General features: G+C 36.6%; 2 protein-coding genes across 10 annotated transcripts in view; both read right to left on the bottom strand.

The window, feature by feature from the left end:
- Positions 1–16982, bottom strand: part of MPHOSPH10 (M-phase phosphoprotein 10) — a 1076704-nt gene that overhangs the window by 261649 nt on the left and 798073 nt on the right. The window lies entirely within an intron of this gene.
- TJP1 (tight junction protein 1) overlaps positions 1–16982 on the bottom strand; it is a 156083-nt gene that overhangs the window by 26016 nt on the left and 113085 nt on the right. For all 9 annotated transcript variants that reach the window (XM_040706827.2, XM_015278975.4, XM_040706828.2 and 6 more), the window contains 8 exons: positions 16123–16179; positions 11791–11915; positions 11478–11580; positions 8049–8328; positions 7364–7467; positions 6443–6611; positions 5955–6099; positions 457–593 (listed from right to left, as the gene is read on the bottom strand). In XM_040706827.2, coding sequence (XP_040562761.1) covers positions 457–593; positions 5955–6099; positions 6443–6611; positions 7364–7467; positions 8049–8328; positions 11478–11580; positions 11791–11915; positions 16123–16179 — 1120 coding nt within the window. The remainder of the gene's footprint in view (positions 1–456; positions 594–5954; positions 6100–6442; positions 6612–7363; positions 7468–8048; positions 8329–11477; positions 11581–11790; positions 11916–16122; positions 16180–16982) is intronic.

Raw genomic sequence — 16982 nt, forward strand, 5'->3', positions numbered from 1 at the left:
TCAAGGGCAGCTCTGCCTAAATTAGTCCATGACTATCGTTGAATGCTACAGGAAGAATGCATTTCAGTGTGTGTTAAGTTTTGTTTGGGGATAGTAGTTCTGAAAAAGCTTACCTTCACCATTATTCAAATATACTCTGCTACCAGTAACCTATAAGAACCAGACTGCTGCCTGACAGATCTACTGTAACCTCCTTCTAGAGAAGATGACAAAAAATGTCTGTAACTAACACATACAGTTACAGCTTTAAGCACTGGAGTTTGAGTCCACAGAGTGGGCAGACCCCCTCAATTGCGGTTTTCATGACCAGAACTCTGAAATACAAACAGGCTTAAGAAGTAGTTAGAACTTGTTCTAAGACTTCAGTAATTACTTCACAGCTATACAAGAGCACAAAATCTCTGCTGATCATCCATTCTCAGCAACATGCTGAATTAACACATTTAACATATTTACCTGGGAGCGGTGGTGTTTGTTTTTCAGTTCTTTCGACTGACACCTCTTCCATAGTTTTAGAAATATCATCTGCATTCTTTACAGGTGTAGAGATGGCTCCTGGTTTAGTTACCCTTTCATCTTCTCTGCTTCGAAGACTATATTAGAAAAAGAGATTTCACTCTGCATATAGAATTATTTCTCTGACCTTGAACTGCTAGGATAAGTAATTATCAATTACAACATTTTGCTCTCCTCCTCCTATTACGGTCTTGGTATTTTTACCATTTCAAAATCTGAGTTTTTTGTCCCTAACTTTATGTCAATAAAATAACAAGATAATCATCTACATATAGCTGTTTTGAAAATGGAGTGACATGGTAAAACAGACTACCGTCTTTACTGCACCCTGCTGCAAGCAAGTTGTACAAATGGGCTGTACAAGGATTAAGAAGCAAAGGAAAGAAAGGGAGAAGAGCAATTATGATCTTTTCTTTCCTCTCCCTGCAAAGATCATGGATTTTCAGAGTTCACCCCAGGTTTCACACTTATCTATCTGCTTCTTCATGTGGCAGCTCCCCTGGAATACCAGTGCTGCCGCTGTGGCTCTTGGTAGATCTTTGCGGAGAAAAAAAAGCAGTACACAAACTTACCTCTGACTTCTCACCCTTTGAAGAAGATGGGGCTACTATATATCTATCATACTTGCAAGCAAAAGAAGTGCTTCTTATACACTTAGTCATCCATCATATTTTAGAAAAAGATAACGGGCCTCTTATGTATAAAACATAACCAAATGAATATATGACAAACTTAAATGGAAAAATCTTTCATTCCCTAAACGAAGAGAATATCTAAATCTCAAGTAATGTAGTTTCTATTCTTTTAGCTCAAAAGATCAGGTATTGTGGTATATTGTTATAGAGAGATCATTTTGCTACAGCTGTACCATAATAAAACTAAACAGAACACTTCAGTTTGCAGCACGTACTAACTGTTACACTATCATCTGTTGGAAGTGAAATAATTTAACAGGGTAAAAGCAGAGTATTAATAAGCAGATGGAAAAACTGAAAAGAATGGCCTTAATTCCAGAGTACATACACCCTACATGAAAAATAGTCATGAAACGTCATAAATATCTATTGAATTTGTGAGAGTTGACACACAAGCAAGGATACGTAGTATCGGAGAAGAGATTGACACCAACAACCAACAACCTCCTAGATAATATCACATCTCCTGTCTTACAGGATGGGAGAAGTCAAGTCTGTCACTACTAACAGTAGATGGTGCTACTGGGCAATAATGAGTCTCAGTTTTCATTAAGTACAGATGTATTAAAAAAAAAATCTATTACACAGAGGAAGACTATTTAACCAGAACCATTACCTTGAGAGTTGTTAAGCAGGACAGAGAAAAACAAAAACAAATAGCTCATCTCAAGGTTTGGATGAAACAATAAAAGAAACAGTAACTACCTAAACACAAGCAGAACATGCTTTCCTGAAAGAACATGAAGTTGAAACATCAGAAACAAATTTCAGCTAATCACTTCAGACATACTAAGACTCTTCTCTACTTTCTTCTGCCAGAGTTTTAAAATTCTGCCTGAAGGCAACTAAAATAAAATAGAAAACAATCACCAAACTTGTAATCATTACAATGATCTGGAAAGACATAGGCTTCTTTCCACTGTAAACAACAAGCTCCTTATAATTGGTAAACACAAGTACAGTGGCCTAAGCTTTATTCATATAAATCCTTCTGGCAATTTCAAAGTTGATAAAATTGACGTCAAAACAATTTTGGCTAGACCATTTTAGTGCTAACACTAAATAGAAACAAGTATTCCAAAACAGCAATTTTTTCTTTGACAATAAGGCAAAAAAAAAAAAAGCTGGAGTTACTACACAAAATCAAAGGTTATTTTACCTCTCATCTTCACATAGTCCCAAACCACTGATTTTAATGCAGCTTTTATCCCTGCTATAAATGCCACTGTTTAGCATACATCTCAGCAAAAGCTTACATAGCTCAAGAACCTGTAATCTGCAACAGTAGGACTAGACAGGTAAGAAAGAATATATATGGTACTTCCCCCCAAGGTACTCCCCAGCCTAGGGAGCTCATTCTGGCTTTTTTTAGTACAGTTCTTAGTGTACTCTACAAAGTTATCCCACGTTTCCTGAAATTCTATGTGTAAGATACATTTTACCTAAAATAGTTCTTCAAAGTTATAACTATCTTCTAAAGCTGTACTTCACTGTTAAAACTCAGAGCTCCTCCTCAGAGCCAAGAGATAATCCTACTTTATAATTTCACTCAATGCCTTATTCATTATCACCTGACTAGAACTTCTCCAAGTCTCCACAGCTACAAACATCCATCTGTATTTGTAGTTTCTGTTGTTGCTGGTGTTTAAGTCCCTTCAATGTGGAACAACAGCTAGTAAAAGTCAACCTAAAGCTACTGCAGAAACTAACCTAAAGCTATCTGCTCATCCACAGGCAGAGACATCTCTCCATACCTCTGTCAAGTTTGGAAACCATTACATTCATTAAAAGTCATTCTGAGTTTGATGGTTCATACATGGGATAATGCTGCTAAATCAGTAAAGACCTGAGCTTTGACTGGATTACCACTGAACCCAACTGCTTTACATAAGAGTGCACCATTTTCTGAATCCTTTTCAAAACTTGACAGTGGATAATTTGCAATTCTCCGTAAGTGAAATAATAAAGTACAACTGGTCTATATTCTATCATTTTAAAACAACTGTGCAAAAAAAAAAAAAGATAACATCTCTGAGCTTCCTCTGGACTGAAGAAAACTACCAATGATATTTAACAGCTTGGCACGATGTACAAGTAGCAATCATTATAAAACTTCTATATACAGGAAAACTGCAGTATAAAATATAGAAATATGGACTACAGTCAAGATCCTACCAGGCACTGAAGCAATACTGAAACAAATGCACTGGCATATGTCTGTGCTCTACTGCACTTCTTAAAAAAAAGTGTCAGTCTGCAGTTAAGCTCGTGTGAAAGGACTGAGAGGATTCCTACAGAATCTCTCTCCTCATCAACACACAAACACTTAGCATAACAGCACAATTTCTAAATAAAGACTAATTATCTTCAATACATTTTAACATCCTCCTTGATTTTAGTTTGATTTTTTTTTCCACCTTTCCTTCCTCAGCTTATTCTCAAGTTTTCTCCCTCTATTTTTTCCACCATATTTTTAACAATGAAGCACTGTTACAAATACAGTGCTACAGCAGCAAATCTGAACTTGCACAAGTAAGTACTACAAGAAGCAGCTGCTTTTGACATGTTCTTTATGTGGTTCAGGGCCCAACAGATTTTCTGATCTCAAAAGGGATATGCCCAACAGGAAGTCAATACATGCTGAGGTGGCTCCTGTTCATAAAGCAGATAACAGAAGCATTCAGAGTTAACTTTGTTAAGTTCCTCCTCAGGAAGGATTTAATTCTTTGACAGCAAAGTCAGTAAGGAGGAAATGATCATCTACCTAAGCTACTGTAATAGAGGAGGAAAGCACTAGCACAAGAATAAGTAAGTTGTAGTCCAGTTTTGATGGATTTTTTCCTCCATCCGTCAGCCATCTTCACACTGTATTAGAAATGCATGTTGAGAGATACAAGTTTCACCTCTGACAGGAGCACTACAGCCTTTATAAGCAAAATATTAAGATGTCTCCTATTCCAACAGTATATCCAAGAGGAAGTCAAAACTACAAAATCAATTCTGTTGACATAAAGGAACTATTCAACAGAATATTCCTAATTGTTCATTTTATGCTTTAATCCAATCTTTCCTTCCTTTGGAGGACTCAGAAAAATACTTTCCAAACCTAAACATCTCAAAAACAAATGGCAACACGTTTCCTTTCACTCTCAGACAGCCAAGCATCATATGACAAAGAGGATACATATTTCTCACAGTGCCTTCAACAAAACCAAAGCTGTGGAGCTACAATCTCTCACTAAAAGAATATTTCAGTTGGCAGATTTATTTACTTATTTAAACATAAAGAAAGGAAAACAAAGTAAGAGCTCACTTGCATTTTTTTTTTCCTGGGACACTATAGGGAGAAAATTATCACAAAAGGACAAGGGATTCTCTACATTCATTGTGTTGTTCTTGCCTATGGAAGCAGGAATTCAATCCACCTAGTACAAGATAGAAAAATGTATGGCTGAACTTGCATTCTTCTAAATAATGGAATTCTACTAATTACTAAGAGCAGCTAAGCTACTCTGGAATAATAACTCTAGAATAAGCAGAAATCTGTAGTTGTACTTAACTTGAACTATTAGGTCACAGCTAAACTGAACTTTGTAACATGAAGATAGGTGGTAACTACTGAGCTAGCCCTCCCTGCATTCCAGCTGTTCTCGCTCTCATGGATATTTTACTGAGCTATGAAGTATGCACTTCTAAATCAAATGAAGAATCACAGCATCCCTGAGTCTGGAATCCTGCTGTTGAGCTTTTCTCACTTGCATAGAGCCCCTCCTTGAAAACAGAGCTTCCTGCCTTGCGGTCTCTCTCAACAATGTATACACACGAATAACCCATCTTGCAGATTTATTAACCCCTAGAAGATATTAAGAAATCTTTAAGCACTCTCCCCCTTGGACAAAAAATACCACACTAATAAACAATTGGGCCTATCTTGGTTTTATCAAACTGCTAGCAGCAATTTGTTCTTCAGAACTTGATATAATTTTAAAATACAGGATCTGAATTTGAAATCTGTAACAGTTTTTGTCCTGTCAGCTGGAAATACTAATTGTGATGTCCTCACACTACAAAAACAAATTCGTTTAAAATCCTATTGTTCTTTTTTTTTTTCCTTTCTATTGCTAATTAGAGTACCCAGTTCCAAAACAAAGCAGCACAAATAAGAAAAAGACAGATTTGTTGTCAATACTAACATTTCAGAAGAAATGGCAGAGGAAAATATTCTAAAACATACAATAGATCATTCCTGATTTACACCTGCTGAGAAAAACTCCTTATTTTGCAGGAATTAAACTTACTTGGAAAGATTTAGTAACTTTTAAAGAAAGGTAGCAAAGAAAATTAAACAAAACAAAACAGATTTCCCATTTACCCAGATGGACAACCAATTAGAACTGTGCTACTAGTCAGCTCTATTAAGATTGCTGTAGTTCATTTTTTTGTGAAGTACAATATAGTCGCATATTCTTCAATAACATTAAACTTGGAAGACCATTTATAATAATCATGTTCAAGGTTTGGTTTTTTTTTAATAGAAAAGGGGCAAAACAGAAGTTTAAGGTTCCATTTCCCCAGAGTCTCAAAAAATTTGGATCACAATCAGTTACACCTCAAGAGAAGGAAGTCCATGTTACTGCTACCATAATTGTGCATCACACCGGTCAACATATACACCCAAGCACTCCTACAACTTAAATGTCACTTTAAATAGTTGATTTAAAAATAATACAATGCTGCCATCACCTGCCGTTGCTGGGCTGCTGTGGAGAATGTCTGGAATGGTCTGAAGGCTCTGACCTCTGGTCAGGAGATCGTGAACGACTGCGGCGGGGCCTGTCATGTGATCGGTTGGAATGATCTGATGCCAGCGACTGAATTTCTGAGATGTCTGTTAAATAAAAGTTGTTTTTCCATGAAATGACTAATTAAAATGGTGGCATGACCTGCTCAAATGGAAATAAGCTTTTGCAGAGATTTTTTTTAATGAAGATGTTAAAATCTACTATTTCAAGAACAACTAGACAAGAACAATTGCAAGAAAAGGAGCTGTAATTTTCTCTCCACATTTTTTTTTTTGAAGATACAGATTTCAAATCACATTCAAAGGAATTTACCCACTTGGCAGTCCTACTCCTATCATCCTTCCCACCCTCCTCTCACCCCACTGAAGCATTTCACATCTTCATAAACACAGGGAATTCCTTGCCTTTGGAAATTAAGTTTATACTCACCATCTCTTTCCGAAGCATTAGCAGAATGAATACTGTCAGAAAGATCAGGGACATTCAACAGCGTAGCTCGTTCATCTCGCTGAACCACCATCTTCAACTTGCCTTTGGACCTTTCTATTAGCGTTTTTGCATCTGCTAAGGACATATTTTCTGTCACTGTGCCATTTATCTGGAACAGTAAGAAGAGTGCAAATAGAAGCTTACTGAAAAACAGTGAACCTCAAGCAAAGGCTGTGTATTTCTGCCTGATAATATTTAGAAACATCCAGAGATTTTCCAAATTGCCACAGCTTACTCAGAACGCTAAAGCAATAGGTTTTACCCAAAATAGAATAACAAAAAACTTCCTTATCTTTCAAATACAAAACCTCTATCACCCACTAAATTAAAAGCTTCCTTTTTCCCCCCAGAAAATGCTTTTTTAAACTAACAGCAGAGTAAGGAATAGTATGTTCTGTCTGCACCAATGTTTGTTGCAAGAATATTATTAACAATTTTTTTTTTTTAGATAAAAATCGCTGTGTATATCAACTTTTTTTTTCTTCTTAATAAAATCACATTTAACCTAAAGGTAAGTTTCAGTGTTGTTCAGCTGCACAAGACTATATGGTGTAACTATGTATCTAGGTCCAGAATCTCATACCACTCCAAGCTCTTTAATTTTAATTATGCATTTGAAGTGAGGTTCTTTAGTTACATAAGCATTGTTTGACCAAGCCAGTCCTGTGGAATAATACTCAACAAAAAACCTGCTTTATGACTTTTTCTTTTTAAAAGTAGAAGAGTTAGATTTATTGATCCTTGAAATAAGTTATTTATTCATGTCACTAACAATACTTAGACCATAAAGAGAAAGTTGATTCTACAACAGATTATATCAGATTTTTTCCTCTGAACAACCACCACCACAATTTACTGTACCTTCAGAACAACATCCCCTTCCTGAATATTGCCATCTCTTGCTGCAAGGCTATCCTGTGATATTTCTTTCACAAATATGTGGCTTGCCAACCGTAGACCATACTCTTCATAACAAAATAAAATAAAAGGAAAGAAAAAAGATGAAATTATAGTTTAAAAAAGAGTCTAAAGATCTAAAGATTTACAGCACTGCTTTACAGAAGATTTAAACTAAAAACACAAACAGAAAAGTGAACATAGTACATGAAAGGCTACAGTGGAATTTCTCTATGTATTTACTGTTACACCAACTCCTCTTCCAACTATGTCTGTACTCATTTCTGGTTTCTAGTAGCTCATATATATACTACCAAACAATTTTTCCTTCTTTCAAAGAGGAGGAAAAAGGAAGACTCAGCTGAAATCATATATAAGTATGTAGCCACTCTCACGTCAGACGTATAAATGGGATTTATTTACAAAATACTCATCCCCTCATTAAGCTCATATATACTGAAACATGAAAAATACCACTGGAAACACAACAGAAATTTTCAGTTCTTCAACTAGTTACTTGTAAAACTGGCCAATGAACTGAAACAACTCTCTTCATAAAGTTCATGAAGCCTTTACCACAACACTGATTGATGTATTTGGCCTTTAAAAATAGGCAAAGGTCTTAGCAATAGAATTCTGTGTAAGTTACCTTCATTTTTCCTTGATTTCACCAACGTTACTTTGGTAGGTTTTGCAGGCTGACTGGAAGTAACTGATCTTCTGTCAGATCTTGGTGATAAGCTTCTTTCTCTGCTTGCACTTCGGTCTCGTACCCAGCTCTTCTCATGCCTTCTGTTGGCACTGGAAGCACCACGGCTGGTCCTTGGATCCCGTATCTCTTCATCATAGCTATCGTCCTCATTTTCAGACACTGGCTCAGGTTCCTGTCGAGCTACTGGAATCTGAATTTTCTTCATCCTTCGGATAGTCTACAACAAACCAATAGCTATTAGCCTTTGGCTGCATTTAATCACGTCCACGTACCACTTAGTTGTGTTGGTACGCAAGCTGTTTTTGTATTTTTAAGTGTGCATGGTTTTATCTTTATTGGTGGGTGTCTGTTGCACTTCTAGGAACAGAAAATGTTTTAGCAATAAAGATGGGCTATGAGTTTTCCTCAAGTGATAATCAGCAGCTATGGAACAGATTCAACAGGCCACTATTAAATTTAGAGAATATTAAGTAAGGAGTTATTAATGATTCTTTACCCATAGTTTTGATGTCAACATGAAATTAATGCTAAAATTAAATTCGTTTCTCTTTCACAACAGCAATTAAACACATGATGCAAGCTCTTTCCCAAAGAGGCCAAAACCTACTACTGCTTTTAGCTTTCATCCATTTCCATTTCAACTCATCACTTGCACAAATAGTTACCTTATTGTAATGGACAACTAGATGAGGAAAAGAAAACACTTCCAGTATGTTATTGGAAGATTTCATAAATAAATTCCTGTTTATTAAAATGAACGTCTCCTTGAAAACTAGTTGAGGATCTACGAGGGAAGGAATATTCTGTATGTTGTCTGCTAACCCAATGAGACTGGTGAAAATCCCTTTTGATCACTCATCCCTTGATCACTGTTTGATCATTGCAAGTTCATGAAAAAGGGGATCCTTTACACAATGGGAAAGTTACACAAGACTTAAAGAATCAAAGTGAGTCATGACACCTAGCATACAAATGAAGCACAGGACATCTAGTCAACCTTTAACAGAACAGATCTATTTAACTGTTACAAAACAGACATTTTCCAGACATCCCATCCTGTCATTACTAGCTATAGATCAAGACTATTCTGTGAAGGTGAGATCTGTTAGTTAACATGCAAAGCCTGGTAATAGCTACAAGATAGATGAGCTTAAAAAGTTGAATGTCAATAGCACGGAGCTGCATCAAAAGACAATCACACGGTATAACAGGAAGAGGTTCTTCACCATAGCATGACCATGCCCAGCGCAGTGGTCACAGCAGCAAGCTGCCAGAGTTCAAAGAGAGCTCAGACACTGCTCTCAGACATAGGGCTTCATTTCTGCATAGTCCTACGTGGAGCAAGGAGTTGGAAGGAACCTACAGGGATTATCGAGTCCAATTCAGGATATTCTCTGATGCTACGTATAGTGCCTAAATCTATAGGAAAACATCACCAGCCAAGTCTACTGAAGAATACTGTTGCAAAGAAATAGGCACATGAGGCAAGATTATCACTACAGAGACATAAACCTTTGAACAATCTCTCTAACAAGGTCTCTTGTGAACCTGTTATGGTCTGGAAGAAAAAGGTAGTAATGAGCCCATGATGGAAGACAATCACCAGTGAACTCCAAAGTAAGACCTTTCACTGTTTTGTATCCAGGATCACACAGACCTACATTGGCCTAAATAAACCCTTAAAACTGTAGTCAATACACCTTATTTTAAGATACAAAAAATTGAAGAAAATAACAGCTCAAGATTTCCTTTCTTGGAGAGGAAGTGATTTTAGAGTCAAGAAAGAAGCCCAGAATAAAACCCCAAGATTGATTTACAGATCTTGCCTTTCAGGTGTAACAGATTCCATGCTGCTTAATGCTAACAGCATACAAAACATTAGAAGCCAAATTCAAAAGAAAATACTTGTGAATGCTCTGAATTCCTGCCCTCGTCATAAAATTCTATCCAGCTAATAGAGGAGACCCATCAATACAGATTACTAGAAACTCTCCCCTTTAAAAAAAACAAACACACCAAACAACGAAACAAGAAAAACAGCCGATTCAGTCATCTACTGAAATATATTAGTTATTTTCCTCTACACTAGGAGGAAAAAGGGTAGTAATGACAGCCTTTGCAGCACTATTCTGTTGCCACAGCACTGCATATTTGAATGCCTTCTTTCTTAAACCCACCAGTCAGTCACTGGCACTGCTAAAAAGTTTTTTTACTAACATGTAATCTATTGTATACTCAAGTGTGTTACTGACTGTAATTCTCTTTACCTTTGAAGCCTGCCAATATTAAGGCTATGTTTATGTAGGCCACAGAAACAAGGGAACATTCCTGATAAAAGTTCAAAGTCAGTTTGCACTAACACAGATGGCAGTCTCCAGAATAAAACCCAACTGTCTCCAGGATCTCATTCCCTAACATGTAGCATATAAACAAAAATATACACAGAAGTTCTGCCATTGATTTTCTCCATATAGGTATAGAAAACACTATTTCTATGACCAAACAACATATAAATACTGAATACTACAACAAATATTTAGGTTCAAAAACCCCCTGCACAGTTCACTGTGGTTTTTTTTTTCCTAAGCTTTAAATAATTACTAAACCCACAAGTGCAAGACATGGCACAATTCCGTGCAATCTTGTTAAAGCACAGAAGAGCACTTGAAATCTGTTGACACTAAAGTTTTTCTACAAGCCCCTAAAGCCCATTTTCCTAAATTAAGAAGTCAAACATTGTGATTTTTGTGTTCTACTTTTTCCATAATATAAAAAAAAAAAAAACTACTCAAACTTCTAGAGAAAAACTGATTACTACCCACTAATGATCATCTGTTCTGCTTTGCTAAGTTCAAAAGCCAGCCAGGAACTTTGAATAAGCCTACAAAATTATAGGAATTAAGGTAATTATACTTTACTTTGGCACGCTGTTTGCTGAGACTAAGAATTACATCTGTGCATGAATAGTAGGTAAGGATCTTTAGCATACAATGGCAGTGAAAAACTTGATAAAAGAGCACTTGCTAAAGAAAAGAAACATTAAACAAAGCCAAGAATCAAACTTTTGGCAACCTGAGAACAACTCTAGTACAAAGAAAAAGAATCTTTACTATTTATTGCCATGCTAACCAAACACGGTTGTTTAGTTAGCAAACCAAATGATTGTTCATATTTTAAGATACAACGTTTTGGGTGACTCATGCGATCACCATGTCATTATCATCCCTTAAACCTGAAGCAACTTTCAGGTAGGTGTTATGCAAGTACTCTGCATCATGTATGTATATCAGCAGAAACTATGTCATTTCACTTCTGCACTGTAACTTCTGAATTTAAGCATGCTTAAATCTTTGGACATTCACTTACAATTTTGGCATTCTTCCCACTTTTCCTCAGCTGCTGAACAGCAAATGCGTGCTCAACATTATCCATTGAAACTCCATTAACCATTGCAACACGGTCATTTTCTCTGAAATAAAAGAAATATGAAAATGTGGAGTTTAAATATTGATCAAGGAGAAAACAACGAGGGCTGAGCTTCCCTGAACAAATTACACATAGTATAGACCTATTATATAAAGAGTTATTGATATCTTGAGAGCCAAACAATTAGGAGGTTAGGCTACCACCAAAAAGACAAATGCCCCAAATTAGAACACAGCTGTAGTTTGGCACTTACTGTAGCAGTCCTTCTGCTGGGCCTCCTTTCAGCACATCAGAAATAACTATTGAGGTCTCACCACTTTGAAAGTGAGGATTATCCCTTCCTCCAGATATTGCAATACCAAACCCAAATCCAGGAGCCTGTAATGCAGCAAGAGAAACAATTTTACTTAATATTACTCATATGGTAACAATTCACATTACTGTCTATAACATGGAGAGAAACACAGCTTTTTGGAAAAAGGATTAACAAACCATGCAATGCTATGCAAGCCACAAAGAAAGCTATTAAAAAATTAGAGTAAAAAATACACTTTTAAAATAAGGTTATTTAATAATTGTGTAGGGGCATACCTTACAGCTCTCCTTTTACACACACTTCACTTCCTTCAAGGAAGGCTGAACATCTTTTCAAACACATTCCAGCCAGATCAACCAGAAATCGTGGCTGAGATTCAAGAATCACTAAGTGAAACCCTGTGCCATGCAGGAGGACAGCATAAACGCCCATAATAACTACTTAGGACCAGAGCTGCAGATTGGGTTTTTAATTCATTTTTAAATAGTTCTCAAAGCAAATGTATGTTTTCATAGGCTATTACATATAACAAGGAACTTTCCAAAACAGTAACATTTGCAAAGGAAACATTTCTCCCCTTTCTCATGCTACTGTTCCTTCTTCCAGTTTTCCACTACTGTAAGAAACAGAACTCAGTTTGCACTGTACTTGGGTGTGAAGAGGGTGGCAGGAGAGAGATTAAGACATTTATATCAAACTTCATTTAAATGGAAAAGATCTACCTTTCCTTAAACCATAAAGATGCATACAGAAAATATATATATTTCTCCATTCATGAAAAGAAATACAATTATCACGTTTCAATTCAGAAACACAGAAACTCACTGTAAGCCTATCTTGTTGCTTATCATTCTATTTTTGCAAGAGGAGATCCGCAAACCAAATGAACAAAAGCAAAAGGACAAGTTTGATGCTTCACTGTTACAATATCCCTCTCATCAAGCCTGAAACAATGCAGTCTCATATGCTGGAAGTAGTCAAAAAAAAAAAGAGTACCACTCTGAGAAAAGCTGTCTAACAATATGAATATGAAGGCTTAATAAACAACCCAATCTGCAAAGCAGAAAACTTGAATTTTTTTTGAAAATGTACGAGTTCAAATAAAGAAAACTTCCCATAACTTTCTGCCTACTGCTTCTCATTTTATCCTGCTGCCTAACATCAACCTAGAGTGATAAACAGAACTGCACTCAGAGCTGTAAAACTGAACCTAGATCTTAAAAAAATCTCCAAATTTGTAGAGGGAAATACCCAGATGATCTCTGTGGGTTATAAGATATAAACACGTATCTTGCTAAAGTTGCCTTCTATTTATTAGTAATGTGCCACTTCACAAAGTCCCATCAGATGACATAACAGCAATGCAGGGAATGGCTGTGCTGTTCTGCTCCCACAGTAAGGCCACATGGGAGAAGTAGAAAGGATCACACGTGATTTTTATTTTATGGAGTTCACAAACTCATCTAATACTTCAATTCTTGAATTCCAAGGATGAAAAAAACCCCACTTCAAACACGAAGTGCATGGTCCTTCCTCTCAGAATCGCTTACAGTTAAGAATATAAAAATATAAATCTCTCAGTAAAAGAAACTGCAGCTACTGGTAAGCTGTAACTGAATCTGAGCCTGGCTCAGTCTCTTAAGAGCCATATAACAGCCCACTAAGTTACAAGTGTAATAAAGAAATGGAAGAAAAAAAATTGGCTATAAGTTCAAGCTGCTTTTTCTCCCCCAAAGAAGTTTGTAGTACATCTTTTAACAATAGTGCTGGAATTCACAACGTGCCACGTTAAATACCAGCAATCAGGTCTCCTCTATGCTGTCACAGGCTCTGTAGGATACCTGAAACAGATGGATCAAAAATATTTTAAAATAAAACATCTCATGTCTGAACCATGGCAAGGCATCTAAACTGACACGTCTATACTGCAACTACTGGGATTAAGAGCACTCTGTCCCTAATTTGTAATGACATCTCTTGAAAGCAAAGGTAATAGAAAGAAATCTTGCAAGAGGAAGTGAGAAAAGACACATTCTTTAGCAAGAACTTCCTACCTCCATAAAGCACTTCCTTCTCTTTTATAAGTCTCATTCTCCAAAGACTATCCAGCATCATACACCCTTTTTAAAGGCCCATTACCAACCAAAACACCCCCCTCAAAAACAAGATGTGTATCCTTTCAAGGTATATAACACTTCTGAAATGCCTTTGGTTACTACTGAAATTGATTTTTGTGTTTACATTTTGTCTACCCTTACAGAGCACAAGAAGAGTTAAAGGAATTCAACTCTGCTATGGACAGTAGCAATGGAGTTATAACTAGAACAGCACAGGCTTAAAACAAAAATCTGTCAGAGCTGGAATTACCAACAGAACAAAAATGACTCTTAGAACAGGAAAAAACAAAGTCAAGAACATTCTATGTACCTTTGCTAACACACACACACACACACACACACTACTTACACTACTTGAATTTTCCTTCTGTTTTCAAAGCTGGCAATTATAACAGAAGTCATCCCTTATAATAAGTTTTTATTAAAAGAAGTTTAACAACAGCTAATTGAGTTGAACAAGAAGCCACACTGCAGTAGCACCAAAGATCTGCTCACCACTGTGCTGATATCTCTGCATTTCTCTGCCTCTTCCAAGGGGACTTACCAAAGTTTTATTCTCAACCAGTTTTTTCCTGTGACTTGTCTACCTTCAGTTCCAGGGCAAATACTGAACAAATGGACTAAAAGGTAAAAGACTTTTGCAGGCATACCAAAAATAAAACTACTAACACCACCAAAAAAAAACCCAAAAAACCACAGGAAGCCAATACTGTGATGCCTAACTTGCAGCTACTCTGTGAGTTCAGAGGTTTAGTGCCAGACCATTAGATGCAGCCAGCTCACTGTCCTCAGCTAAGCCTAAATAAAAATCACAGTGACTTTTCAGCATCTCTTTTTAAAGAAAGTAAGTTCAGCTCTTCAAAATGCATTACATGGCAGACAATGGATTGTCTCCAGCAGTTCCGTAGCTCAGCAGAGGGCAACAGATGAACTCACACAGCAATACTCCACAACCACTCTGAAGTGTTGTTCTGAGTCTATTCCAATTCTGCTAACTTCTACATGTGAGAATGCAACAAATCTGGTAGCATTTCTTTTCTTACAACTAAGCAGAAATAACTTTATTTACTTGATAACCTAGCACTACAAGAATGTCACAAAAAAGTCTAAAGTTTAGCAAACAAATATGCAGTCAAATATCCTGAAAAGCTCTTCACAGTGCTGAGAATAAATTCTAACCTTCTATTTGTTTAACATTTGCCAGATAAAACCTACCACAGTGCTTCATTATTCCTTTGTACACTGATTGAACTCACTTTCATGTTTCATTGAAGTCATTGCTTAGATTAATCAGAATAACATCCCTTTCCAGAAAAACTGAGCTATCATTAAATCTATCATCCAATTTTTCATTATTAAATAACACCAGCACTATTTTAATCAATAGTATGCTTAAAAAAAAAAAAAAAGGAAAGTTATGCTTAAAAAGTTTCACAGTATGGCTGCACAGCTTCCAGGAGAAAATAACAGGGGCAATTACTTTCAGCAATAACATTTGTTAAAAACCTTTTTGGCCCGTGAAGTGATGTAAACTTGAAGAGTCACCTAGAAAAGTAGTGCTGCGTGTTATCGTTTTTACTTATTTACTAATTGCTTCACTTGTACGGGTTTATGATAGCTACGTAGGAAACTGGTTCAGTTTAAGAGTAGCTCAAATAAGAAAGTATAAATGTAGAAACTGCCTCCATTCACTGATCCCTACTACACATTTTGTCTAAAGTGCATACTCTGATTATCCAACCACTATTTTGAACACTGATTTTAAGAAGTGATAATCAAATCAGACAGTTTTGAATACATCTAGTTGTATTAAACTACACTGCTTTTGCAAGCGTAGTTGAATTTGCAACTCAAATTGTAAAACAATCAGTATGGTTTCTGTAGTCTTTAACACATGAACCCTTTGGTTTCTAACTACTTTCAGGTATGTGAAGAAGTTTTTGTAGGCAGGCTCCTGTTAGAAACTTAAACTGAAGCAAACAGATGAAATAGAACTACTATCACATCGAGCTTTTACAACACTTCTAAATTTAAACAAAAGCAAAGGACAGTTTCCTTTTCTTTCACTTCCTGACATCTGGCTTTTTCCTATTGTTTTCAAAGCCTACCAGCATCCTGAGTTAGGCACACACAACCAATTGTATTAGCTTACCCTGTGAAGAGTCACCGTGTGTTGTTCCCATATAGCTGTTTCTTCCATTGTTGCACTCTAAGGAGAGAGAGAAAACAAAGATCAGACTTCACCATACAGCAGACAGTGAATAGCTGTAATAACTGTATAGTATCAGAAATAGGAACTTGCACTCAAAGTGAACATTAATATTCATATTGAACAGTGAAAGAAGAGTTGGCTCACTTGTTAGATATTTCCCACCTTTATATGTCACATCTGAACTTCCTGTGCTCCTTGTCAAGGTGGGAATTCAGGGAGCAGAACTTAACAGACATGAAATTTCTGATCATTATGTATATCACTAACTTTGGAACCAAGTTTAAAGGGAAGAACTACAAGAAATCTGTAGTGCAGTCTCTCTAAGTTGTTCATTAAGCACACAGTAAGGTCCCGTGTCCACTTTCAGCTTCCCACTATGATCACAAGTATGACGTACTAACTTTCACACTTGACACTTTTTGAACATTCTGCCTTTTGCTTGTTCTACAGTTGTAGGCAGATCACTGTCAACTCATGGTGAGCACCCAGCTCTGCAGATCACAGTACCCGTGCAACTGCATTATGCTTACAGGCCACTTAACAGACTGCAGATCAGCGTGCACTCATTTCTTCACACAACCCCACAGTACCACCGAAATAAACGAGGTCTCAGAAAAGGAACAGGATTAAACAGTAACATTATGGCAATGTTTACATACTTGCACTTCTGCTTAAGAGAGCACACGCACTGAATGTGCCACAAGAAACATTTGGAAAGGGGGAGATGGGCTGGGGGAGTTAAAACTGGAAGAGTCAAAGCCTTGAAAACAGGTACAGAGGTAGCAGGAAATACACAGCAA

The sequence above is a fragment of the Gallus gallus genome, chromosome 10 (assembly GCF_016699485.2).
Source record: "Gallus gallus isolate bGalGal1 chromosome 10, bGalGal1.mat.broiler.GRCg7b, whole genome shotgun sequence".
Lineage (NCBI taxonomy): Eukaryota > Metazoa > Chordata > Aves > Galliformes > Phasianidae > Gallus > Gallus gallus.